Source organism: Candoia aspera, chromosome 14 (assembly GCF_035149785.1).
Source record: "Candoia aspera isolate rCanAsp1 chromosome 14, rCanAsp1.hap2, whole genome shotgun sequence".
In the NCBI taxonomy this organism is placed as follows: Eukaryota; Metazoa; Chordata; class Lepidosauria; order Squamata; family Boidae; genus Candoia; species Candoia aspera.
In genome coordinates this window covers 2416834-2443650 of record NC_086166.1, presented here as the reverse complement: position 1 = coordinate 2443650, position 26817 = coordinate 2416834, and the positions used below count along the sequence as shown (strand labels likewise).

Sequence of the window (26817 nt, the reverse complement as noted above, 5' to 3'; positions counted from 1 at the left end):
GCTCGCTGTGCAAAATCACTGTGACCGGTGGGTAGGATATGCAAGAGAAGGCAACGGAGAACACAGGGAACTCTGTTTTGGCTTTCTTGACACAGGGTCCCTAAAATAAAGGAGGTAGAAAGTTCTGTGCCTCCTCCTGAGCGCACGTTGGTCTCAGTCCGCGGAGGATTCGGGGCATCTCCGCCCGAGGCAAGGCCAGCTCGTCAGCCCCCGCGGAGGGCGCCGGCCGTCAGCGCGGGGCTTCCTGCAGAACCCCAGCGGGGACCCTCCTTCCTGGGGCGGATTTTTACATGCGGCTTTGTAACGGGGCGGGGGGGGCAGCAAGAACTGGCGCAGCTGGTGGCGCAGTCGCCGGCTGCGCGGGCTGGCAACGCTCGCCCGCTGCTCCCCGTTCAGGCGCAGCTGGCCCTCGGCGGCTCCCGCAGTCCGGCTCGGCGCCGGTTTGGCACGGAGACCTTCCGAAGCCCGGACCTCGACCCTTCCTGCGCCGCGCCGCGCCGCGCCCCGCTCGCCGGCCAGCTGGCCTCCCGTCGCCTCCCCGCGCCGCCCGCCGGCTCTCCTTCCAGCCTCAGCCTCCCCGCCGAGGGGGGGCTCGGCTCGCCCCAGCCGGCGGGGCCGGGGCGCGCGAACCGCCGCCGCGCCCTTCCCACCCCCGCCGCGTCGGAAGGCGGAGCCGGCGCCGCTCGGCCGGCCCGGGCGCTCCCCGCCGCGGCCATTGGCGCCTCGCCCCTCCCGGCTGGCTCGGCCGCCCGGAGCCGCCGCCGCGAAGTCGGGCTCGCCGGAGAGCCGCCGGTCCGCTCGGAAAGCGCCGGGCGGGGGCGCCTGGAGGGCTCCGCGCGCGTCTGGCCGCCCGCCGCCGGATCGGGCTGCCCGGGGGTCCCGCGCCCGCCGCGGCCGCCCCTCCGCCCGGGGGCGATGCGGGCTGCCCGGCTGGATCGCGCCGCGCCGGGCCGCGGGGGCTCGGCCGGGGGAGCCGCCGGCTTGCGCTGCTGCGCCTCCGCCGGGAAGGCGAGGCAGGGGCGGTGACCGGGAGGAGGCGTGCAGATCCCGGAGGAAAGTGAACTTCGCGCTGCCTCGAGAGGGGACTTCCGTTCTTGGTTCCGTTTTGGAAAGGGGGAGACCCAGCCGTGGCTCGCACACCCAGGCGCGCTTTCCGAGCGCAGCCTTTTTCTCCCCGGGACAGCCGAGCGGGGCTGGGTGCCCGTCGCCCGCTCCCCGCCCCCGGTTTTCCAGCGCCCCCCCCATCTCCGCCTGGATTTCCACCCCCCCCCTCACCCCAGGATGTCGGCTATCCAAGCCTTGCAGCTGTGGTGCAAGCAGCAGTGCGAGGGGTACAAGGACGTGTCCGTCACCAACATGACCACCTCGTTCCGGGACGGCCTGGCCTTCTGCGCCATTCTGCACCGCCACCGGCCGGACCTCATGTGAGTGATGCTGGGGGTCCCCTCCCTGTGAGGGGTGGGGAGGGAGGGCTGCTCGCTTTCCCCAGCGGAGAGATCGGGAGCTAAGTGGAGCTTCCAGCTTCCAAGGCAGTCTAGCCTACATCACGAAAGCCGCTCTGTTGGGAGCAGTCTGCGGCGTCCCCTGCGGGCCGAAATTCCTCTTGTGCAAATCAAGAATCACTGGGGGAGCTCCAGTCTGGGATAAGCCTTTGCGGAAGGGAGTGGGGGAAGATGCAACACAATCCCACCGAAGAAACATGGCGGGGGAGGGTGTGTGTGTGATTTTGAAAGGAGTTTGTATTTGACTGAAAAGGATTGATTGAAAACATTTGCCCGGACATATCCTGCAAAAGGTTAGCATTTCCAAAGCCCTTTTGGTCTGGCATTTGTAGCTGTTTCTGTCCTAGGCACCCCAAAGCACCCCTCTTACGCCTTGCTTTGTTTTTTAGATTATTTTCTGGTGCATTTTTTTTGTATACAATGCTTTTTTTTTAACCTCCTGGATCATCTTGCAGATTTAGGCTTTGGTTTATTTTGTTCTCTGAAACACCTAAGGATGAAAGGAGATTCTCATATATTATAGGCTGTACTGAATGTCAGGTCCCATGGACAGTTTATTATATAAATTCTGTTATACACTCAAATGGGTTGCTGTTTTCTTCTAAACACTTCCTTACTCCTTTGATGTGTGATCTTTGAACATTCCTAAGTGCAATGTGCTTTCTCTGGGAAAAATAATTAATTAATAAACCATACCGTGATTGGCCTATGGGACCTGGCCTTTGGTGGACCCTGCTTTTATAAAAAGAAATTCAGAGGGACAGAGTTTTCCCAATTAAAATCTAGTCAGAAATTCTGGAACAGTATTTTTTTTCTCATAAGAAAAAAAAATTAGAGTAAGGGCTAGAGGGTATTTTTCACGTCTCTGCAAATTCTAAATTTGTCCCCCTTGCAATAAAAGCCAGACAGAAAACTCATTTATTTCCTAATTTTCCACACCAAATTTCACTGGTCTGATGTCATACTCCGTGCAGCCACAGAGTCAAGAGTTGATGAGCAACAGACAAACTCACTGTGGCTGAACATGTATTTGTCATTTCCTTCCATGTGACCGACCCCAATAAAGGAACAGGCTGGCCATGGAATGTTAAAACAGCTGGGGATGAATCTCACAGTGGCAAAGCAAACAATAGCCCTTTTCTCCATTTCTTTGGTGCTATTCTGCCTTCGGAGGACTTTTTCGTCTGCGCTGAACTTCTTTAGGAGACCCATAAAGTTTTTTTTTCTTTTCCTGTGCACTCATTCTTTTTATGCAAAAAAGGAATAAGAAAAAGGAAACAGGAAAAAAAACAGACATAAAATACAAAAACACACATTAAGTACAGGAAGAGAACGTCATGTTTATCTGAATGATTAAATCATAAACTTTGACCCCATAATATAATATTTAATCAAGGTTGGTATGGTTGAACGCTTCTTATCTAGAACAACCTCTTGCAGGTAGAAATCCAGCTGCCCAGGGCAGATCAGAGTTGGGTGGTGCCTAAATCAAATAAATTAAATTAAGGCCCCAACAGAGTTCTGGCTGAACGTTTTCCGCTGATGTGCTAATTTTCTACATGTGGGTGTAGATTGGATTATTGGGCAGAAAGGCATTTTCTCATGGAAGTCCTTCTGGAAGCCTAGAAAGCTGTGATGACCTGCCAGCAATTTTCAAAAAGCAATTCCACAACCCACATATTTGGGTTGAGGTGAGCAGGCGGGATGTGATTCGGAGAAAGTCCATGGCCCTGTTGATCAGCTTCTCCAACTTGGTGCCCTCTAAATACAGGCAGTCCTCGTTTAGTGACTGCCTCGTTTAGAGACCATTTGCAGTCATGATGGTGATGAAAAAGTATCTTTGCAGCCAGTCCTCACATTTATGATATTCGCAGGTCTGCAAAGCAAAAGAAAGCTGAAGGGAGATCATAAAATCATGATGTTTCATGTAGCGACTGCTTCACTTAATGACCAAGTCACTGGTCCCAGTTGTGGTTGCTAAATGAGGACAACCTGTAGCCCAGGGTTCAACGCTGGTAAATTCTAGCCAGCAAATGGTGCTGCTTTTCCTCAGCCCGATTAATAAAAGCAAAGTGGCTTATGGAGATGTGAAGGCAGAGAGGGGAAAAGAGAGAAAATTAAAAGATAGCTATTCCTCTAGAAAAGAGCATTTTTCTCAGCTCTTTGGGGTTATTTTGTGGTTGTTCCTGGCCCTTCGTGCCTAGACTTCGGGGGTGTCTGCAAAGGAGGTCCAAAAGTTCAACATGGCTGCTGCAACTCTATGATCCAAGCCCCGCCCCCTTTTTATGGGCATCGCGGATACCATCTTGATGTTTTTGACCCCTTGGCCCTGCCCTGCTAGGCTGCCTAGTAATTATGCTTCCAACCCTCACCGTCTCCACGGACCTCCGCCTCAGCTCCATTAAAAGGAACCGGAGAGCTCATCCCAGCCCCTGTCCTTGTTTGCGCTGAAATGAAAGCATCCATTCCGGAGCAGGTGCTCATGGTGACGCTGCCATTGGAACGGCGGGTCTAAAGCAAACAGCGGCCTGCCGAGACGGAAACGCTTTGCTTCTCCCCAGCTGATGTTTAGACGTTTTCCGCTAACGGGCCTGACAAATGTTAGCTGTTTACACGGCCGGCGATGACAACGTTGGTGAGCAGAGCAGGCAAGGCAGAGTGGCAGGCAGCAACGGAGCTGATCACTCGGGGGCTTTCTCCCCTCATTAAAACCTCATCGCAGCCATGTCTGCTGGAGGGAGCTGCCTGCTGCCTTGCCTTCCTGAGCACTGTCAGTCGTACCGGAGCAAAATTTTCGGCAAGCGGTTCAGATCTCGGGATGGATGGATCTGCCTCGTGCGGAGTTGGACTTGGGCGTTAGAGCATCTCCTAGGCTGAAGCTCTCGATGATGGATGGCCTGCTTGTGCAGATCATGGTGTGATTCCAGCACAGAGCATTCCCTGTTGGGTGCTGGGGTGTCGCCCTTTCATAAGGAGCTCATGCGTGTTGGGAAGTTACAGGCATGGGCATAGAAGCTCAAGAATGGTAGTTCTGTTTTCTTGGATTTTTTTTACTTGGAGCAACCTGAGGTTGATATATATAAGAAGTAGCTCAAGAACATCGGGAGTGTTTTCTTGGTATTCCTTTCCTGGAGCAACTTGAGGTTGATAGAAGAGGTAGCTCAAGGACGTTGGGACTGTTTTCTTGGTAATCGTTTCCTGGAGCAACTTGAGGTTAATTGAAGAGGTAGCTCAAGAACATCGGGACTGTTTTCTCGGTATTCCTTTCCTGGAGCAACTTGAGGTTGATAGAAGAGGTAGCTCAAGGACGTTGGGACTGTTTTCTTGGTAATCGTTTCCTGGAGCAACTTGAGGTTGATAGAAGAGGTAGCTCAAGGACGTTGGGACTGTTTTCTTGGTAATCGTTTCCTGGAGCAACTTGAGGTTGATAGAAGAGGTAGCTCAAGAACATCGGGACTGTTTTCTCGGTATTCCTTTCCTGGAGCAACCTGAGGTTGCTCTCGAAGACTGAAAGGGAACAGTGTCAGTGGTCCCACTCTTTTCTGGTGAATTTCTGGCAGACTTGAGATTTAAATCAGGACTTCATATCCCATTTGGCTCATTGTCAGGTTGCAGTGATGTGGCAACTCCTTTCAGCAGAGCAGCTGGCCTTGCTCCTTCTGTATAAGAGACACATATGTTTGTTTCTTGGCTTGTTTCTTGATTTATTGTTTATGTTGCCAGAACCAAACCTGGCAAGTCCATCTCTCCCCAGCTCCTTCTCATGCTCCTTCCAAGTATATCTTCCTGGTTGTTGCCCAAGAGAAGTGACTGTTCAAACCTCCTTCAGGCGTCTCCTTGAATTCTGTTGACCTGCTTTCTTTGAACTCACAGCCTGCGTTCCAATTTTTATTTGCACGAATGCTGTTGTAACAAAAAAGAGTTGCATGTCCAGTTCTTCTGAAGCCTGATCGTTTGTCTTTCTTCTATTGACACTAGGAGATTTTCATGCCACAGAAGGCAGATCTGCTCGGCTCCAGGTGGTTTTAAAAGCTGCATTCACGCTGGGGGGAATTCCGGCCAGTGCAGTTCCTCCATGCGTGATGGGATTGGTGGTACTTGACAAACCACCCCTTTTAGGCAGCTGTGAGCATGGATAAAGCAGCCCTCGCTTACAGGTCCTTCCCTTCCAGCCCCCTGATTCCTCTGGGGTAGACGGACGGGCATTTCCCAGGACGCAGATCTGGATTTTAGAAATGCAGCAGGCATGTGGAATGGTTGATTAGGGGTTGACACTGGATCCCTTTTCCTAAAGTTTGTAGTGAGGTAAGGTCAGGTAGATGCCTGCGTTAGCTGAACTGGGCCATGAGTTATGGGAGAGATTTCCAGGTGGTTTCAAAGACTGGAGCGCTGTGCCTAAACTTCAAAGAAATTCAGTCTTAGTAAGAGAGAACTGCATTCACTGGATGCTCCAAATAGGGCCTTGTCCTCCTGGCTGCTTTTGGCTTCAGGGTTTCCACCCGAGCTCGCTTGCTATTTTGACTTCATCAGCAATCAAGCTTCAGCTGCAGGCGGACATTGGCAGCATAACTAGGGAAAATTTCCCCATCCTGCAGAAAAAAGGCATGTTCTTCACGTGATGATGGTTGTGCATGTCCCAGGGTTTTCTTCACCCCCACGGCCTTCCAAGACGTCCTGGTCAGCTACCTGGGGTGCATGGAGCAGGATCCCCATTGCAAGCTGGTTATGATGGACGGGGTATAAAAACCTCATCAGTCAATAAATAAATATCCCCAGACCTCTGGAGAACCTGCAGGTTGGAGAACACAGTCTCAGCTCCCGGCGGTTACGAAAAGGCCAGCTCAGCCATAAAAATGGGAAGAATTGAAACGCAGGTCAAGAGGAAGGACCGAAGCCCCAAACTTACAAGGCGAGAGCAAAGGAACTGGATATGGTTAGGCTTGCAGGGAGGAGCGATAAAAACACTTCCCAAGGACTGAACATGGTTTCGCCCCAAAGGTGGCCAAGACCTGTCTTCTATCATCATAAAGGGTAATGTAAGTTCCAGGGAAGGCAGATTCGAGGGGAACATTAGGAAAAACATCCTAAGATTCAGAGCACAGGGCATGCTTCGGTGGGGAAAGGCTGGCTTGCGTGGTTAAGGGGGAATCTGGCCTGGCAGGCAACGTGGTGGGGCCTTGGCCCTTCAGGTGGGGCAAGGAAGCCTGGCCTGATGTGGCTTGTTTGGCGAAAACCTTTGCCTCTTCTTTCCCTGTTTCAGAAATTTCACTTCCCTGAGCAAGGAGAACGTCTTCGAGAACAACGAGTTGGTAAGGTGTCCCGTCCCCCCCCCCGCTCCTTTCTGCTTCCTGTTCAGTTCCCCTGAGGGTGTTTTCCTTCCCATCTCTTTCTCCTGCGCACCTTGGCCTCAGGTAGATTTGATCAGAACACACAGGCCATAAAGCAAACACTCGGCACCATTTACTTTCCTTTAAAAAAAAATAGTTTGCTTCACGCATATGATATTCAACTCCCCCAGTATTTTTGGTGGTGTTTGCAGTATTCTTTAGCGGTGTCTGTGGAGCAGGTGAAATACCTGTTTGGGGCGCTTGGTGCACCCTGAATGTGGATGGGGGCCGGGTCAGGGGTATGGAGGGACCCCGAAGTGAAGCTGGAAGAGATCAAACACGAAAAAAGAAAGCGGGGGGGGGGGAATTAGGTGGGCTAATTTTTAAACTGAGCTCATCGCGTTCAGTGCAAAGCTGAGTCTAGAGAAACCAGTTCTGCGAGATTTCCAGCACCGTCAATTTGAATGGGAAGCTGGCAGGGGGCGAGGACCTGTTGGCCAACGTCTGCCGCCTGGAGCGCCAACAGCAGCCGCAATCCGAGACCAGTTTTGCGACAGTTTGGCGATTGTTTATGATTTATTTCGATTGGATGAAATGGAGGTGGCATGGCTGCTGGTGATCACCTTAGGTTATAATCTTATTCTTTGCTTGTATGCCACGCATTTGGGGGTTCAGCTGCGTGGATTTGCTTGATCCAAGTGGCCTGTGAGCAGCTGTGGCAAATGAATGAATGAATGAATGAAATTTGGGATCGGAGGGCAGGTTGTGGAGGCTGAAAAACATGGTGGAATGAATGCAGATATGGATTTACGGAAGTCTAACTCTTGGACCCAAGTTTTACAAGGGGGGAAGTCTTGATGCATCTCCCTCTCTTTCTCTAATCTATCTTCTATCTATCTATCTTCTATCTATCTATCTATCTATCTATCTATCTATCTATCTATCTACCTACCTACCTACCTACCTACCTACCTAATTATCATCTCTATTATCTATTACCTATCTATCATCTATCTCTGTCTTTATCTATCCTCTCTGTCTCTGTCTCTCGCTATCATCTGTCATCTATCTCTATTTCTAGCTTCCACTCTCCCTCCAGTGACAGCAGGCCAGCATTAGTAATTCTCCTCCCTTTATCTTCCCTCCAACCCAGTAAAGCAGATTAGGTTTCGAATGATCCCGGGGGAACCACTAAGAATCAGGGATCCGATTTGGATCCCCGCCTTTCTGGCCCTGCCCTCTGGCCGGTATGCTGTGCTCCCTTGCCACAATTTTGCTCCCTCCCCAAATGCATTCCTCCCGCCGAGAAACCAGATCCCCGTCCACCCTCCCTTCCTCTCCTCGTGTTTTTGGAAACTTGAGATCCCTGGACGCTGAGTGTCGTGTCTGGGGAAGCCAATTGCTGTGAGGAAGAGCAGTGCCCAGAGGCTTCTGAGAGGAAGCAGGCTTGGACCACCCAACCGCTCTGTGCCGGATCCAAAAATCCAAGCGTGGGACGAGGGCCGGGGGAATGGAATGTCCTCGCTCTGGCGAAGAAGCTGGGCTCCCACGCTGACTTTCCATGGCCTGGCTGGTCTTCATTTCCTGGGAGCCTGGCTTGGAAATGAAATTCTTTGCCTACCCACACCGAAGAGCCTTTTCATGAGGACTAGCAGAACTGGCAGCCTGTCATCTCTGTCACTGTAATCAGCTTGAACGTGTGTGCCTCTCTTTCGCTGCTCGCAGAGTGGGTTAATCCCGCTTGGAGGGGCAGAGCTGAACCCTGCAGCGAAAACGCTCCTTCAGATCAGGATCTCCAAGGCCGCGTTGGTGCGCTTTTTGTGGCAAAAGTGTGTGATCTCGATAGGAAACAGCTTCCTAACCACTTTCTTTGTCCCTCGCCCCTGCCAAGGGGACGCGAATGGGTTTTGTGGAAGGGGATGTTCCCGGCTCACGTTTTTCCCACAGGAGACCAGGGCTCAGGACCCGAACTCGCGAGCGGGTTTGTCTGTCCTGCAAAATAGTTGGGCCGCGCTCCTTGGCTCGGTTGAAGAGCAGAATCCCACCTCGACTTCTCTGTTCCCACGTCTTAGGCTTTCCAGGTTGCTGAGAAAGAGCTGGGCATCCCGGCGTTGTTGGACGCCGAAGATATGGTTGCACTGAAGGTGCCGGACAGGCTGAGCATCCTCACTTACGTCTCCCAATATTACAATTACTTCCATGGCAAGTCACCGAGTGAGTATCTCTCGCTTGCTCGCTCCTTCCGAATTTTTGACTGACGTGATGTGCTGCCCACACCGTGATGGCTACTCTGAAGCCTCTGAAGAGTTTTAGATGATGGGAAGGATTTTTTTTTAAAAAGCCCAAGGTGGGGCCAGCTTGGAAGGGGGAAGGCAGGCAGGCAGGCAGGCAGGCAGGCAGGCAGGCTGTTTTGAATTATTTTGGAAGGAATAAAAAATGAAAATGCATTGTTTGAGAATCTGGGGACAGGCAGTTTCAAGTGCCAGTGGGAGTGGGGCAAGACTGTCACGCAAAACCCAGGGTATATGTAGAAACCAGGGCTACATGCATAGCCACCTTGGATCCCACTGCCACAGGAATAAATGGACCCTTTCCTTTTGCTTAAAGCCATTTGCATTCAGGCAGACCATCGGTGCACAACCGATCGATCACGGCTGAGAAAAGTGACAGGAACTGATTAGAACAGAAAAGGAGAGCTGTTTATTTACCACTTGAAATCTCCACAGAACCACTTCTGGTTTCCCAATGCCACCAGTCCTGGGCTTATCTTCACAACCCAGGAGGGCTGCTCTACAAGCCCTTTGCTCTTTCCTGCATTTGCTTTGCGAGATTTCATGGGAGGGAGGACACGGTTCTGTAAATGACAGAGGTGCCAAAGCTGATTTTTATTTTCTTGCATTTATTTCCTGCCTTTTCTCTGTGAGCTTACGGTAGCACAGATAAGGGCCTTTCCTAATTTCACTCCCATGGAAACATCCATGAAAAATAGATTGGGCCCTCTAGCTCTGGGGTCAGATAGGGACTTGAACTGAGGTTCAATTAATCAATTATATTCATTGTAATGGAGGAAAAATTATTTCCTGTTTATTGATAAAAGACATATGTGGGTTTGGTGATAGGTCGCAATCTGTGTTCATCACAAAGGTTTAGACTCAGCCAAAACAATGCAATGAGATAGATTAGGGCAATGAGCTTCATGGTTAAAATCTGTGTTGGATTCGATTTCTAGAGTGGTGTTTCTCAACCTTGGCAACTTGAAGGTGTGTGGACTCCTTCAACTCCCAGAATTCCCCATAATGGGAAGAGAAAGAGGCTCAGAAGGGACCCTCCCTAGTTTCTTGGGCTGTAAATGAGACAGGGGGAGAGATTTGCACTTTCAGACGTGCAAGATTCTGTTAATGCAGCCTTACAATAAAGTAGAATTAGCTCATCTGGTCATGTTTCCTGTCTGGTCTGCCTGGGAAGGCGGACATATCAGGATTAAGCTATCCAATCGTGTCCCGGATATGTATTTCTTATGCATGGTCCAAGACTCAGCATCTGACATCTCAGCTCCGTTGCTTTTCCACAGTTGGCGGGATGGCTGGAATCAAGCGCCCGGCTTCCCAACCCAGCGAGCAGCCGACTGGGAAAAAGATGATTTCTGAGCCGACGGCCCCAAGTTTCACAAAACCAGCAAGGCAACCTTCTCCCCTTGAATCCAAAACGGAACCAGCTGCGCCGGGGCATAGTCCGATGGTGAACGCCTCTCCAGTCCAAGTAAGAAACACCATCCTTTTCTCCTGGAGGCTGAATCTGCGTGTGTGTGTGGTGTGTGTGTGTGTGTTTATTGACAGCTGGATGTTCCAGAATGGAACCTCCATGGCCCAAGATAGTGCATCCCAGAATAATGGATGCTAAGGGATGAGGACCATGATCCTCTGGATCAGTGCTTCTTAACCGTCTTGAGCTTGTGGCACAATACTGAGTAAAGCAGTGGCTCTGGGGCACACCAGAAAATTATTAATCATATATACCTATTTTTAAACATGTAAGACATGGTTCAAGGGGAAGTTAGACGATTTTAAAAAAAATATCTGCTCTGTATTGAATACATGGATTCTACAGAATATACATAATACAGATAGTTCTCCACTTACGACCATAATTGGAACTGGAATTTCTGTCATAAGTCATTGCAGTCATAAGTCGACTCACCACATGACCAGACCCGATTTTACAACCATTTTTATGATGGTTATTAAGTGAATCCAGCTTCCCCAATGGATGTCTTTTGCCAGAAACCAGCGAAAAAGGTCACAAATTGGGATCACATGACAGCAGGATGCTGCAACTGGTTGTAAATGCAAGCTACATTTTTTGCAGTCATGTGACTGCAGGGGTGGTATGATGGTCGTAAATGCGAGTACAGGTCGTAAAGCACTTTTCCCAAGGCTGTCGTAACTTTAAACCGTCGTTAAATGAACGATTGTAAGTCGAGGACTACCTGTATAATTTTTTTTTGAAAAAAATAAGACAAAAAGCTTGGGGCACTCTAGACACAATCCCAGGGCACATCTGTCTGCCACCGTACACCAGTTGAGAACCACTGTTCTAGATGTAATCAATTAGTGATGGAGGCAGAACAGAGAACAAGATTAATGGATATTGGTCTTCCAAGAAGTTAATCAGGGTCATCCTTGGATGGGAGACCACCAGGAGCTCCCAAAACTGTAGGCTAGATTGAGAAATTGGGAAAACCTCTCAGGGGCAGGCAGTGGGTTTTCTATCACATGGCCCATAATGGACGTGTACATGAAGTCACCCAAAGTCAACCCTGACTCGAAGGAGACGTTTATTTATTTACCCAATCCAGAAAAGGAAGTGGGTGAACATTTCCAAAGTCTTGCTTGCATCTCTGTCGTCCTCCGTGCTTCGCGTCTACGGGGCAGGGCTCAGGAGTTGCTTGGTGGGGCAAAATGCCTTGAACTGAAGAGGAAGGCCGAAGGAAAAGAAGGAAGGGGGGGGGGAGGAAAAGCAACAGAGGAAAGGCCAGCACTGTTCAAGAAGTCCAAGAAGATCAGCTTCAGAAAATCCTGCAAAGAAAAAAAGTTGGGGCGGGGCAGGGGGCAAAGCTTTGCGATTTATGCTCAGTGGGGAGGAAGTGGGGAGCCCCCCACCCCACCCCACAGGCTAGCCTTCAGAGGAAATCAAACCACGACCCCCCCAGTCTGGCCAGCTGATCAGAAGTTTTTTGTGCCCTGCTGGGGGGCTCCTTGGAAATCTCTGCTTGGCTGCTTAGCAAAACTCTGGCGGAGGAGGTGGGCGGTGACAAATTTGATTGATAAACAAATAAATCCGGAGAGGGGACTAGGAAGGTCTTCTGCCTGGGGGGGCGCTCCTTTTCCATCCCCCTGTGCGTGTCTTCCCTCCCCAGAGACGGGTCTTAGCCGAGAAGAGCAACACACCTCACAGCAACTGTGCCGTCTGCGGAGCCCACGTCCACTTGGTGCAGCGCCTCCTGGTGGACGGGAAGCTTTATCACAGAAACTGCTTTCGGTATGGCTCTCCGGAGGACTCGGTCAGGGGCTGGCCTCGCCCCGTAGGCCCTGCGTCTGGCTCGGGGAAGGGGAAGGATGCTGTACGAATGGGGTGGTCTCCAGGCCTGCTCTGGCCTTAGGTGAACCTGGGTGTGGAGAGAGCAGCAGATGGCCTGCCACCAGGTGAGAACGTTGGAGGAGGTCTGAGTTCAGGTCCTGGTTCCCTAACTGGTGTCAGGGGAGGAGAAGATGGGCAAGGTTGGGAGGATCATGTCGGCCACCCCAAGCTTCTTGGAGGGTGAACGATGGGAGGAGAACGGAAGCAGATGGTGTGGGTCTTGGGTTGTCCACCCAAGGGGCAGAGAAGCCCGTCTATCCTCTGGCCACCTCCCTTCCCTGACCAGGATGCTCTCCAGACCGTTGGCTCCCTTAAGCCTGAAGCCGGCTTGTGCCAAGGATCAGGGAGTGGTGGTTTGGAGGACACCCGGCTGGGGGGACTTGGTGCAAGCTCCGTTTTCTCAAGTCGCTAGTCCTTAGGCCCGCAGATAACACTTCTGAGGCTCAAGAATTCTTGGCAGGCTGGAGGACGGGATCTCAAAGCTTTGCAGGACTGTTGGGGCGTGGATGGCGGTGGAATCCCCTAAGACACACGGAAAAGTAGCGAGGAACGGACTGTGCCCCAGAGATGGGGGGGAGAGTAGAAGAATAGAGGACAGGGAAGGGAAGGGAACTGGGAGGACCCTATGCTGCAACATCTTGGCCGTCATTCCCGCTGGCCTGACTCGAAACCGCTCTTTCCTGCCCGTGAGAGGGACATCCGTGCTACGAGATTCGTTTGCATCGTTTCCGAGCACCGAATGCTCCAATAAGGGGAGAAGAGCTGCGCTCATGTTTGGTCCGAAATCTTGTTTCTAGGTGCAAAGAGTGCTCCAGGACTTTACAGAGAGGGAACTACACAGCCGGGCTCGGCCCAGGCGCGTTCCTTTGTAGCCAGCACGCGGGACCAGCGCCTGCCCAGGGCCCTCCTGCCCAGGAGATCCATGGGGAGAAGGACCCTCCCAAGACCGCTCCAGGGAACTCTGGGATGGGACTCGAACCGATGCCAGCCGCGTCTCCGGGGGTCAAGCCGAGTTGGGCCTTCCGAAACAACAATGCCACCCGGCCAGCGGCTTGGGAGCCGTCGGATTCCAAGAATAATAAAACCAGCAGCCCGAGTCTGCATCGGTGGGATCCTCCTGACCAAACAGCAGATCAACCCTCAACTTCCCCTTCGACAGGGTCGAGGTTGAAAATCCAGCAGGCGCGGGAGAAGTTTTTCCAGGCAGATCCGCCCCCTGCCAGCTTCCCCGCAGGCAAAGCTGAGCCTGTTAGAAACCACAGCTCTCCTTTCAAACCTTCCCAAGTCCCCGAGAAGACGGCCCTGTCCAGAATGCAGGTCCCTAGCCACAGCGAGAAGGACCAAGCGCGGAGCATCCTCAGCCGAGTGTTACCGGGACCTCAGCCTTCGACCAGCCAGCCGGGAGCAGTTGGCTCCGCTTCGCCCAGATCCGTGGCATCCAAGGGGTGAGCCTTTAGCATCACTTTGGCAGTTCTTTCAATCACCGATTTAAGTTTGAAAGTGGGGGAGTTTGGGGATGCGCCCTGGAATTGACAAACCCAAATTCGTCTCTTTAGAGTTTTATGGATAGGTTTACTGGGGGGTCCAATGATTATAATACTTGGGGAAGCGGTTAGGACAGCCCAGAAGGTGCCCCGAAGCCACAGGGGTGGGTTTCCCAGGTCTGTGGAGGAACCTGCCCCATGGGTACAGGAGAGAAGATGCCACAATGATCCAGTGGGTGCCCGTTACAACACACACACACACACACACACACACACACACAAGAGCAGGCAGCATGGAGCAATGTAAATTAAAACCTTGTGCCAAGGCCTGGCATCAGAGGATAAAACAAGTTGCATCTACTCAAATAGAACTCCCAGGGCATTAAAACATCATGAGGACTAGATAGCCTGCCTTTTTAAAAAAAAATCAGTAAAGGAGAAGAAGCCCTGCTCTTGCAGGGGGGGGGTCACGTTCTGCCTCCCCCAGGGCCTCCCTGGTCCGTGGGGGCTTAGCGCAGCCCAGAAGCGAATAACCATCTTTTCTCTGCAGCAACCCGTTGCCTCCTGGCAGCTCCGGCTCCCGGAGCCCACAGCCCCAGAATTTCCTGGTCAGCAGGCCCTTGAACAAGCCAGCCTTCGCAGAAGCTGCAGGAGTGACAGAAACACACCATCCGGTTGCGAATCTCCCCAAGGATCCGAGCTACAAAGTGGGAGTCAGGGCTGACCCCCAGAACAAAGCCAAGGATCGGTCCCTTGGCCCATCTGTCAACTCTGGGCGCAAATCAGACACAAAAGTTGCTAAAGGTAGGAAATTGCCATCAATGTGTCCATGATGGATTGGGTTCAAATCATGATTTAAATCCCTGGTCAAGGAGATGCAATGGAATGATTTAAACGCTAGTTACAGGTAGTCCTCAACTTACGACCACAATTAGGGCTGGGATTTATGTCGCTAAGTGATGCGGTCATTAAGTGAGTCGCGCCCAACTTTACAATCTTTTTTGCTGCAGTCATTCAATGAATCTGGCTTCCCCCATTGATTTTGCTTGTCAAAAGCCATCTGGGAAGGTCACAAATGGCAATCACGTGATCCTGGGATGCTGCAACCCTCGTAAATCCATGCCGGTTTCCACATGCACAAATTTTGATCACATGACTGCGGGGACACTGTGATGGTTGTAAGTGTGAGGACCGGTTGTAAGTCACTTTTTTCAGCCTGTTGTAACTTCGAACAGTCACTAAACAAATGGTTCTAAGTCAAGGACTACCTGTAGTGTTTAAACACTGGTTGGAAAGATTCTGCAAGCATCATTTCTCATAAAATGGCCTCGTGTCATCCCTGTGTATGATATAAGCTGAAACTTTTCTGGGTATTTAGTAAAAGATGGAGATTTCATTTCTAGAAGGGGCCTAGTGTATAAAGCAAATGCTTCATCTTTTTTTATTCAGATACATTCCTGCCCTCTGCATGGAAAAATGTTCCCCAAAAGTTTTTTTTTTCTTTTACTTAAAAAAAACAAACCAACAACTTTATTTTTGTCTGCCCTGGGTTCACACCCTTCTTGGGTCAGCTGATTTAGGGGGTTAGCTTAACCCGTTGTACCAGCAGCCTGCTTCACAATCCCCTTAGTGCATCAGGTTTGGAAAAAGCAGGTGGACTGAAGCGCCTTCTTTCCAGTTTTCCGTAGTTCAGATGGGAAGTTCATTTCTCCTTCGTTTCTTCGTGCCACATCATTGCTGTCGTTCCACCACCTGTCTTTATTGCAGGGGACTGAAATAGGGAACTGGGTTCAAGATGGCAGCTCATTTTTTTTAAAAGAAAAAAAAATTGCCAAAATCCTTCCCCTTCACCCCCCCTTGGAATTGCATTCTGAAACATCTGGATGAGATTGATAGAAGCAGCAAACGGACACAATTCTACCCCTTTTTTAACAATAAAGCTCAAGGACCTCGGTTCTGTAAGCTGCATGCTTTTTGCAGAATAGGCACATTTGCACACCCACCCCGTAATTCGCTCACTCCAAGCTGTGGATGGGACTCAGGAGGGGGAGTGGTGCAGAACCTTGAAAGCTGCTTTAGGGCTCACCCTCCTTTGCGTGTTTCTCCTTCAGCGAGAAGTGCCAATGTGGTAGAGGAGAAACTGGGGAGCCCAGAGGATTGGCGATCAAGGCTGAAGCCGGTCAAGTGAGTACCAAGAAGAGGGTTTCTTTTCAGGAAAACAAAATGCTTCACTGCGGTAACCTGTTACACAGGCTGAGTCTGTGCATTTCAAAACAGAGCCCTGTATCTAAATTTAGGACAGACATGGGTGTCCACGGGGCCTGGGTGTGCTTGCAAGATGGCAGGTGCGGGGTTGAGACTGAAGCAACATCCACGCACGTACAGAAGGAGCAGGGGTTCAGCTGTGATGCTGCAGCCACCATGTTGCAGATTTTGGTCCCACCACCATGCACACCACTATCTAGAGGTGAAGTTCCACACATGTTGGGCTATACCTCCCGTAGTTCTTTGGGGTTGCTGGCTTTGGCAGATGGGGGTTGGAATGCCAGACTTCTGAAGGGAACCAGGTTGCCTCCCATTTTTGTTTTTGCATGCGCTGGATACAGGTAGTCCTTGACTTATGACCGTTTGTTTAGCAACTGTTCGAAGTTAGGACAGTGCTGCAAAAGTGTGTGCGTAAGTGTGTGTGTAAGTGTGAGGAGTCGCAACTGGTCCTCACACTTACAACCGTTGCAGCGTCCCTGCGGTCACGTGATTGCCATTTGCCACCTTACCAGCCAGCTTCCGACAAGCAAAGTCAATGGGGGAAGCCAGATTCGCTTATCGACTGTGGTGATTCACTTAATGATGTGGCAGAAAGGTCATAAAATCAGGCGTGACTCATTTAACAACCACCTCGCTTAGCAATGGAAGTCCCAGTCCCAATTGTGGTCGTAAGTTGAGGACTACCTGTATTGCAACGGGTGGCACATGCTGCATATCATGCACATGGGGTGTGTGAGGCAATTCATTCCCTGATGCTCAGGGAATGTTTTCCATGGGTCTTCACCTTGTCTGCATTTCAATAGTCTGCTGACTGGATGGCTGTATAAATCAATTAAATAAAAAATTAAATTTTGCCCCCAGCTCCAACCTTGGATTTCCTCTGTGATATTAGATCTAAGGAGTGGAGTCTCTGCTTTGCAAATTAAAGGTGTCATATTTACTCTTTATCACTGCTGGGTTAGGACTGGAGTAAGTTGGAGGTCAAAATGCATTTCTTTCATTTCAACCCCTTCCAATCTCATTTCGATTCCGGCGGCCTTTGGCACAGCCACCCTGGGCGGGCGCCAGACCTGAATTCCCCCTCCTGCGAAAACCGGCTTTCATCCTTTTGCCAAAGGGAAAAGATGCTCTCGGTTTTTAAGACTCCAGAACACGCACACAGGGAATGAATGGGTAGATTTCATCCTCTGGGGCTGTGGGGCATGGGGGGAAGAGCTCTCTCTCTGCAGAATCAAATATCTTTAGTTATTTATTTCTTTATCAAATTATGTGTGGTTGGATTTGCAAAGGCCAGCCCGGGCTGCAAAATTCTGCCTGCCTTGGCACAGAATGTCGGTCGGTGCCTGCCCCTGCCTCCAGCTTCTCTCCTTTTCTGCAGACTCCCCCACCAGGTTGAAACCAAGACTTCTCCAAAATCTGAGGATGTTCACAAGGTGGTGATCAACAAAGAGGTGAAGCCGGGACAGAAAGACAAAAAGCCCTCTCTTTCTGTTGTCTCCCCAGCGGTTCCCAAAGCTGGTACGAATAGCCCTGCTTTGGCAGGAACTGGGCCAAAGGAACAGTCGCAGGCTTTCAAAACCCTTCGATCAAGAATCTAGTCCTTGTGAAGGGGAGAGAACTCCCAGTAGCTCGGACTACAGTGAGGGACATGGTTCCTCTGTCTTTGCCTGCCTGATGGGACCTGATGGTGGCCACCTTGTCTGGTCCCAGCCATGTCCTTCTTGAGAATGATCTTGGGTCTGAACTCGAGGTCAACGCTCAGAAGTTGGGTTTTCCCTGTTCTGCACAAATCGGCCCTAAGAGCTTTTTTCTTCTTTCCTTGGAAGTGCCTCTGGCTTTTCAACCACAGAAGAAGAAACTGTTGGTGCCCCAGCTTGATGTCTCCAGCAGCTGGCAGACAGTGAAGCAGCCGTGGGAATCTCACCCATCAACGGCCCAAGCGGGGAGGAGGAACCTGTCAAAAAAAGTGGTTGCCACCGGTCAGTCTCTCTTATCATTTCTGGGGTGGGGGGGAGCTACAGCCTCTGACATTGCTGGACTACAGTTCTCATCAGCCCCAGCCAGCATGGCCATCACTGAGGGATGCTGGGAATTGTAGTTCAGCAACATCTGGAAGGCCCGGGAAAACGATTGTCCAGCAGGACTCTGGAGGTCAAGAGCGGAGCTGAATTTCAACCCCTGGATCGGTTGGGAACCAAGATGCCCTTGGGCCAGCAAATGAATTTCTCCCCCTTTTTTTTCCAGACCAGCCATCTGCTCCGGGAACCTTCAGGAAGCCTCCAAGCGATCAAGCGCTCTCTCCCACCCAGGTGGGCTACAGACTAAAACCGAGGTGCCAGCCCACCTTGCAGATTGGGGTGAGGCCGAACTTTTATTTCCTGCTGTGAGCTCAGGGTGGTGAAATGAGTGTCTTTGGTTCTTCGGTGCCTTTCAGCGCCACCCGGATTATGTTCCCGAGGAAGAGATCCAGAAGGAAGTCCAGAGGATTGAGAGGGACCTGGACAGGCTGGAGCAGAAGGGGATCTCTCTGGAGAAACAGCTGCGGGGTTGCGAGGGAGGTGAGGCGGGCCCCACGGCCTTGTCAAAATCCTTGTGCTTTCTCATCTTCTCTTAAAAAGAGGTTTGGAAAGGCACAAGCTTCTAGCCCTCATGGGGGCCAGGAAGGCAGGAGTATGTGGCTTCCACCTTTCCCTTCTTTTTCTTCTTCTTTTCCAAATTATGCAAAAGTGTCTGCTGCAAAGGCGGGTGCTGGGGTTTTTTTTCCCTACGTGGCCCACCTTTCAGGGTCCGTCTGAGGTTCTTTGAGATGGGTAATGTTTAGTGTGGTCCCTTCTGGCTTTTTGGATCTTTTGTACAGACGATTCCGAAGATGTCCTGATGGTGGAATGGTTCAAACTGATCCACGAGAAGCAGCTCTTGCTGAGATGGGAGTCCGAGTTGATGCACAAGTGAGTGGAGCTGGAAGGGGCAAGAAATGTGGGCAGTTCATGGCATCTAGGCAGCCAGCTGCCGACTATAGGATTTGGGCTCCCTTTTTAAGTCCAGCAGATCATGACCAGAAGTCATTTCTCATTGCAGATAGTCCTCGTTTAGTGACTGTTTGCTGTTATTATGGTGGTGAAAAAGTCACTTGGTGACCAGTCCTTGCATTTACAACCTTTGCAGGTCTGCAAAGCAAAGGAAAGCTGAAGGGAGATCAAAAAATCATGATGTTTCGCTTAGTGACCACTTTGCTTAACGACCAAGTTGCTGGGCCCAATTGTGGCCGCTGAACGAGGATGACCTGTATTTCTTTTTCTTCACAGACTCCATTCTTTTATGGAAAGTTTTTGAAACAATGAGATTTGATGCTAATTTTAGCCTCAAGTGATGCCATTTGAAACCATTCTCCCTTCCGAAATCTTGGTACCCCTCTGCTTTCAATGCCCTTGTTTGACTGTTGGGGGAGATGGGAATTGTAATTCAACAAATCCTGAGGATGCTGGTTGGTGGAACACTCTGCTCAGGGTCATGGGAACTAAGCCTCAATTTCCCGAAATGCTCAGAGCTGGATGAAAATGTAGGATCCTTAGGTCAGGGAAGAAAATGAGAAAGACTTTTTTTAAAAAGACTGGAAGCCTCCTGTGGCCTTTTTGCTGAAAAAAGAAAAGTCCAACATGATGATTTATGGATCTGGGGATTAAAAAGGGTTAAAGAGGGAAGGGAAGGAGCAAGATGGCAATGACTTGATAGAAAGAAGAGCAGAAGTCAAAATTCTATGTTTTCTTTCTTTTTTTCACTTCTTTTTTCTTATTTCCTATCTTTTTTTTCTTTCTTGTATTTTTCTTTTTTATACCTTCATTGTATTGTAAAATTAAAAATATTTTTTTAAAAAAGAAGACAACAGCCACATAGGATCCTTCCAGCAGTCGGTTCAGGAGTGGCCCAAAGCTTTGGACAAGTCCCAGGTGCGAATCCGGATTCCTTGAAGCAACTTTTCTCTCTTGCAGGATGAACCAGCAAAAACTGGAAGTGAAGCAGTGGGATATTGAGAGTGAACTTCGGAATCTCATGAGCAAAGCTGGTGGGTGCCCCATCCTTTCCCCCCTTGGGATGCTTGTTGGAGTTGGTGGTCTTTTTTATCCTTCCGAAGAACTTCTATTTCTCTCCACTTTCTCCAATGTATTTTGCTGCACAGCAAAACCGTAAGGAAGCTCGGTGGAGGGCGAGGACGGAGGAACAGACCCAACTTGCAGGGTCCCTGCCTGCTTCTAAGCCCATTACCTTGAAGGAAAAATGGAGGCCCCGTGGGGAAAATAGGCTTGCCTCTGCCAACTTTGATGCCAACTCTCTTTCAGGGTTTCTCCCCTTGTGCTGTTGAAGGGACTTGCACATCCCAATGACGCAAGCAGGTGCTTACAAAAACTTAAAAAGAAAACCCAAAACCATTATTGGCAGACCATCTTAGCCAAAACTCGAACTTTATTGGATCAATCAATAAATAAATTTGTTGGGGGCAACTGGCCACTGAACGACATCACGTCGACTTATCGGATAGCCACTGTCTAAAATTCAGCGTTTCTCAAACTTGGCAACTTTAAGATGGGTGGGCTTCGACTCCCAGAATTCCAAGAGCTCTACTTTCTTGAGTTAGGCTCTAGGAACAGAATCTGTGATGGGAAGAAGGAATAAGCCCGAGGGACAGGAGGAAGAGCCGCCGCCAGATCAGATAAGAGAAATCTGAGTTTGGGGCAGAGCGGTAATCTGAGAAAGCGTCTCCCTGGTCCTTATGATGATGAGGGAAGTGGGGAAGCCCACCCAGACTTGCAAGGTTCGGTTACCATGACCTCATAATAAAAGTAATATTCGCACGCATGACTTTGGTTTCCTACCTGGCCTACCTTGAAGGGCTGGCTGAATCTTGCAAGTCTGCTTCCCTCCCTCTTAGACCCCCGCTTGAGCCAGGGAAGAGCCATCTTCAGCCTCTTCCTAATGCCACCTCCTTCCCCAGAACTTCAGAAATGCTCCTGCCCTCGTTGCTTCTCTCACAGCTCCTGAACCTCCCTCCCAAGTTCATCCCCAGGCTTCTCTGTACCACGCTTCTGAGAGCCTTTCGCTGCTTCGTTCAGCAGTTCGTTCTTGTAAAAATAATTCTGGTTCCCCCCCTGCCTTCCAGATTACTTGAAGACCCCCAGAGAGAAGGCTCGGGAAAAAGAACTACTGGACTCGTACTTGGACACGGTCAACGATCGGAACAAAATTGTGGAAGACCTGGATGAGGACAGACTCAGGTACAAAGGGCTGAGGAAGGCAGCAGGACTGGGGGGGCTCCCTTGCCCAGCACCGGTTGTCCAGCAAGGTTGTTGTTGGGTGTTCCCGATTCCGGCGTAACTTCTGAACGGTACAGCCTCTGTCTCCCCGTGTTCCATCTTCTTCCTTGTCAGCGCTTCGAGGTTGTCCGGATGAGGAAACCGTCTCCACAGGAGGGTCAGAACTTCACGTTACTGAGATAGGATGTAATAACTGACTCTTGAAAGTCTACTTGTGCATCTTCTCCTCTGCCTCTTATATCCCAGGGAGCCAGAGAGGAATCTGCCCAAGTCCCTTTTTCATCCTACTGCCCTTCCCAAGACTGAAGAACCACTTCCCCCCTCTTTTTTTTTACACAACAGTTTCTGAATACCAATCGAAGAGAATATTTGCAGCTCAGGGTTGAACTGTGGAGTCCCGGGTGCTCTCTGAGCCTGGTTGTTTGCTTGCAGACGTTCCATTGCCAGACTGGGCAACCTCATCAGTGTGAAAACTCCTTCATCTCACAACACAGGGACAGACTCAACCAGAGTTTCAACTGGGGAACCAGCATCCTAGACCAGGCCAAATGCAAAAACACCAGGGAATTCCCGGCACTCAGACCAAGCAGCCACCAACAGACACATAGCGGTAAACAACACTTACAGACCATTCAGAAGAGACAACAGAAAAGCCAAAAGACCAGGACACTCCCCTGCCAGCAATCAACACCCAGATGTGCAAAAATCAACACTAGGATTAACACCAGAGGAGCCATCAAACAGCACAATACACACTAATCAAGGAACGATTAACTCAGCCAACCAACCAAGCAGCGAACAACAGCCCAATCAAGGAACTCCCGAGGAGAGAACAACACCCCCACCAACACAAGCAACACCCCCACCCACCCAAGCAGGGCAAGCCACAGTATATAAACAGGGAGCAAGGCCCACTCCCTCCTCGCACTGAAGACGTTGCCCAGTCTGGCAATGAAACGTCTGCAAGGAAACAGCAAGGCTCAGAGAGCACCCAGGACTCCACGGTTTCTGAATATTTGCTTCAAGGCCGTCTCCCGGGCTCTCTACGTTTCTTAAAAATGGTGTCTCCTGCAGAAAAGTTTGGAGATTGCCTTGGAGAAGGAATTCAAGAGCCATTTGGTAAACCCCAGCTGAGCCCTCGGAGGAGGGAGGGAGAAAGAAACCAAGGATTGGCCCACTTTGATTCCCTTGGGTATAAGACAGGGGAGACAGAAACCTTTGTCAGACTTTTGGGAGTCTGCTATTATACCCTACAACGATACAGTAGAGTCCCAGTATTTTTTGGAGTGTCTGATTCCTGACCTGGCTTGCCCTCCTGTTCCTAATTGCCAGAAATTGTTGGATTGCAGCTCCCATCCTCCCTGGCCAGATTTGTCTGGTTGAAGCTGATGGGAGTCACAGCCCAGAGACTCCCACAACCACAAGTTCTAATCCTCCATCTCAGTGTCCCTCAACCTTGGGAACTTTAAGATGTGTGGACTTCAACTCCCAGAATTCTCCAGCCAGCATGGGTGGCTGGAGAATTCTGGGAGTTGAAGTCCACACATCTTAAAGTTCCCAAGGTTGAGGGACACTTCTCTGTCTGCTTTCTATGTCCCGTCCCCAAATTCAAAAGTGGAGAATGCCCATCTTCTGGAGACAGAATCCATGACCTGCTCTGGACAACAAATTCCGGACCAGGAACACTCCTGCAGAGCTTCTGGTTTCAAAGCTGCCTCTTTCCCATCCCTTCCCTTCAACGCACGGGCTCAAGGAAGCTGAAAATGAAGTTGCCCTCCCCTCCAGTTTGCGATTTTCCCATTTCTTCAGAAGTAGTTACTTAGAAAAAGGACCTGCCTTGCCCTGTGCGTTTTGAAGGCCTGGCCAACGGCCCCCATGAGGAACTTTAGTTGTTCCTTCTGCCAAGCAAGGTTCATAGGGTCCGGCTTCTTGGCAAGTATCTTGGAGTAATTAGGGATGATTATCTGCGGATTCTGGCTGCTGTTGCGTTGCTAATCCAAGTTGTGAGGAGGGGTTCGCTGGGCTGACGCAGCAAATACAAGGAAACTGTTTGCTCGTCCAGGGGAGTTTCTCATCTCTTCTTCCAACTCTTACTATTTTTATTATATCTATTATTATTTCTATGTTTTATTATTATTATTATTATTATTATTATTATTATTATTATTATTATTATTTATTTTTGCTGACTTAAAATGATTCAAAAAGGTTCACTTTTTGAATGGGCGAAGGAGGAAGTAAGATTGAGGACCTTTGTAAGATTTCATGACGCTTCTAGTTTAGGAGGACGATTTAACAGAGCAGGGACTCATGCAGGATCGCAACAAACAGCCTCCTTTAGAGACGAGGCATTCCAGATCTCTGAATGGTCCAGGGAATGTAGCCCAGAATTACGCGCTTGAGAAGCCCTTGATTGAACATAGCACAGGTTCACCAGTCTTCTTTCGGGGATGCCACCAAATTCATAAATTACTGTTTTTCGAAGCAGAGTTTCCTAGAAGTTATGTCTTGAAACCTTGAACTGAGGGTGGTTGGGAAAGATGGTGGGGAGCGTGCTTGCTTCTGTCGTTGCTCAGATACGATTTAACTTGAATGGACATTTCGGATATGGAGCTCAGTCTTCTTTCCGGGTAGACCTTGGTGAACTCCATTGCCTGGCCAGTGATGCTGGGATCTCGAGTTCAACACCTGGAGGTCTGGGACTATTCCAGCTGCTGGAGTATCTGCTGTGCTTTCTCCTCTAGGGAACTAGAAGAAGATGAGATGATGGCTGCCATGATCAAGAGCTTTGGTAAGTGTCAGCTCTCCAAGGTAGACCAGACTCAGAAGTCAGAGTCAGGACTGCTTTTATGGTAAAGCTATAGGAACAGAATCTTGCAAGTCTGAATGGGCTTCCCCCTCCCTCACTTCATCTTTCTGTGAAGTAGGGAGGGTCTTGCCTGAGACATTTTCTCAAGGTACTTTCTTGGCCCAGGCTGATGACTCTCTCATCTGACCATTCCCTTGGTAGCAACTCTTCCTGTTGTCCTTCAAGGCCATTCCCTATGCCCCCTACAGTAACTCCTCATTGAGGCCTTGCTGGACCACAGTAGAGTCATCACAGACCACTCGATACCTCTGAGAAGACCATCAGGAGAACATGGAAGCCTTAATCCCACCTCCAGTTGTTTTGGTCCCCACCTCTGAGCCAAGGATTTACACTTTCAAGCATGGCTAAATAATCCATGTTCCAGAAGAATGATGCCACCACCAAAGAGACACATCCCCTGCTCGCTTTCATGTGAACCTCTGAAGACGTGACACTCTCGCAGGTCCACCGCCTTCCTCCTCTCTAAATAAGACTAGTAGCCCTTTGGTAATGAACGATAAATGGTTTAAAAATGTACTTCCTCCCCGTAGGTATGTCTCAGATTACCCAGGAGAATGAGAAAAAGAAAACCAAGTTCGGCTTATTCAGAATATTGAAAACCAAGAGCTGAATCAGGGATGGGGTGCAACCAGGATGCTTCATCACCCAAAGCTACAGGTCTAATAACTTGGTGTTTCATTTCAAGTTCGTTATTTGTGGTTCAAATAACTTGGTGTTTCGTTTCAAAGGAGTGTAAGTCCTTTGGCTACTCCACGTAGGAAGAAAGAAGAAGCTGAAGCAGAAGGAAGGAGGCCTCCAGAAATCTTGCCTTGCTTGGATAGGGAGGGGCAAAGCCTTGGGGAAAATAGTGGTCTCTGAATGTAGCCTGGAAATTTGGAAATTTTGGAAATTCACCTTCTGAGTGACTTTTGAGCATGATAAAGGGAAGCATTCAGCAGCTTAGACCAGTGTTTCTCAACCTTGGCCACTTTAAGAGGGGTGGACTGCAACTCCCAGAATTCCCCAGCCAGCATGGCCAAGGTTGAGAAACACTGGCTTAGAAGCAAACACACTGCACTGATACCTTCTCCTCCAGCTGCAGGAGGATCTGGGGTGTAGAGTTGCCCCCCATTTTTTCCTGCCAGGGCTGCATCCTGCCATCCTTTCAAGAAGAGCAAAAATTCCATTTCCTTCCTACTTAGGATCGAGCAGTGATAAATGGATACCTTGCATTTCCCCCCAGGATTGTTCATTTTTTGTCCATCCTTCTGTGGAATCAGTTTCCGGACACTAGGTGGAACTGTAGCTCTCAGCAGGCCTGTCTGCCAGTGAATTAAGGAAAAAGCTCAGGAACGCTCTTGAATAAGAGGGTGAATTACTGAATAAAAGCAACAATGACATGCGCTTCTATTTTCATGCCTTTGAGAATCGCAGCATCCAGATTTACTCTGTAACTCTCCTGTGTGATAATCACAAGTGAGTTTTTTTTTTTTTCACTTTTGTACTTCGTAATAAACCTGGAATGATTTGCAATTTGTGCATTTTGGGGAAAAGGGGTGGTGGGTGAAAGCGCCTTTTATAAAATCTTCTTTATCATTTTCTAGCAAAAAACACCCATTGGGGAAGCTGGATTCACTTAATGACCGCTGTGAAAGTGGTCGTAAAATCGGGTCCAGTCAGACTTATGACTGCAATGACTTATGATGGATATTCTGGTCCCAACTGTGGTCGTAAGTCGAGGACTACCTATATTGGTGGACTCAGCTGGGATAAAACACTGTTTAGAACCCAGATGGATTTGGTTCTTCAATAACTAGAGTGAAATTCTGCTTCTGGATAGGAGAAATACATCTCATTTTAGGACCCTTGACCCCTGTGAGAGTCACGGAAGTCTAATGAGATGGAGCTGGACCAGTAGAGATGTGGACTTCACCAGGAGACCATGGGGACATCAGACTAGAAGCTGGTATTTCTCCAGAAGTTGGTCTGTGACCTGAAACAGTCAGGGGTGAAAAGCCAAGCAAATGCTAAAAAAGTAGGCTTTTGGGGCAGAAGAGCCAGAGAAGGATGATGGAGTGAGGACCAAGCATGGAGATTAGGGCTTTTATACAACCTGGCCTTCAATGATTGGCCTGTCTGAGTCAGCTGACCGGGCTTGGGTGGGCCGGGATGGTGGGAAATGTGATTCTGGGTCCTTGCTGTTGGAAGGGACCAAGACCACAGGTGAAGCACCAAGTGCTGGAGTTTGGGAGACCTTGAGGGACTAGTGCTTCAGGTAAGTTGATCAACTGAGGAACACGTCCAACGAAGTCTGGGAAGCTCTCAGACGTTGACCCGGCCCCTCTTTCAGCTTGCACATCTTTGCAAGGTTACTGCAGTGATGAAAGCCCCTTACTCTGAAGATCTTGGAGTTGGGGGGGAGGCCGATGGGCTCTTCCAGTATCT

At 49.8% G+C, this 26817-nt stretch overlaps 1 protein-coding gene across 1 annotated transcript; it reads left to right on the top strand.

The window, feature by feature from the left end:
* Positions 1-1271: 1271 nt before the first annotated feature.
* Positions 1272-25407, top strand: MICALL2 (MICAL like 2). Its single transcript, XM_063315066.1, has 17 exons — positions 1272-1424; positions 6763-6811; positions 8902-9043; positions 10401-10582; positions 12246-12367; positions 13264-13911; positions 14501-14754; positions 16062-16134; positions 17594-17733; positions 18042-18194; positions 18460-18524; positions 18650-18773; positions 19073-19163; positions 20205-20278; positions 21371-21485; positions 24269-24315; positions 24924-25407. The coding sequence occupies exons 1-17, from the start codon at positions 1282-1284 to the stop codon at positions 25001-25003; spliced, it is 2502 nt and encodes an 833-aa protein (XP_063171136.1). The 5' UTR covers positions 1272-1281; the 3' UTR covers positions 25004-25407.
* The last annotated feature ends 1410 nt before the right edge of the window (positions 25408-26817 follow it).

Excerpts from the sequence above, each read along its gene's own strand:
- MICALL2 (XM_063315066.1), top strand. The coding sequence starts at position 1,282 with ATGTCGGCTATCCAAGCCTTGCAGCTGTGGTGCAAGCAGCAGTGCGAG. Across the intron at positions 17,734-18,041 it reads CCCAGCGGTTCCCAAAGCTG|TGCCTCTGGCTTTTCAACCA; the intron begins GTACGAATAGCC and ends TTTCCTTGGAAG. Across the intron at positions 18,525-18,649 it reads AAGCGCTCTCTCCCACCCAG|CGCCACCCGGATTATGTTCC; the intron begins GTGGGCTACAGA and ends GGTGCCTTTCAG.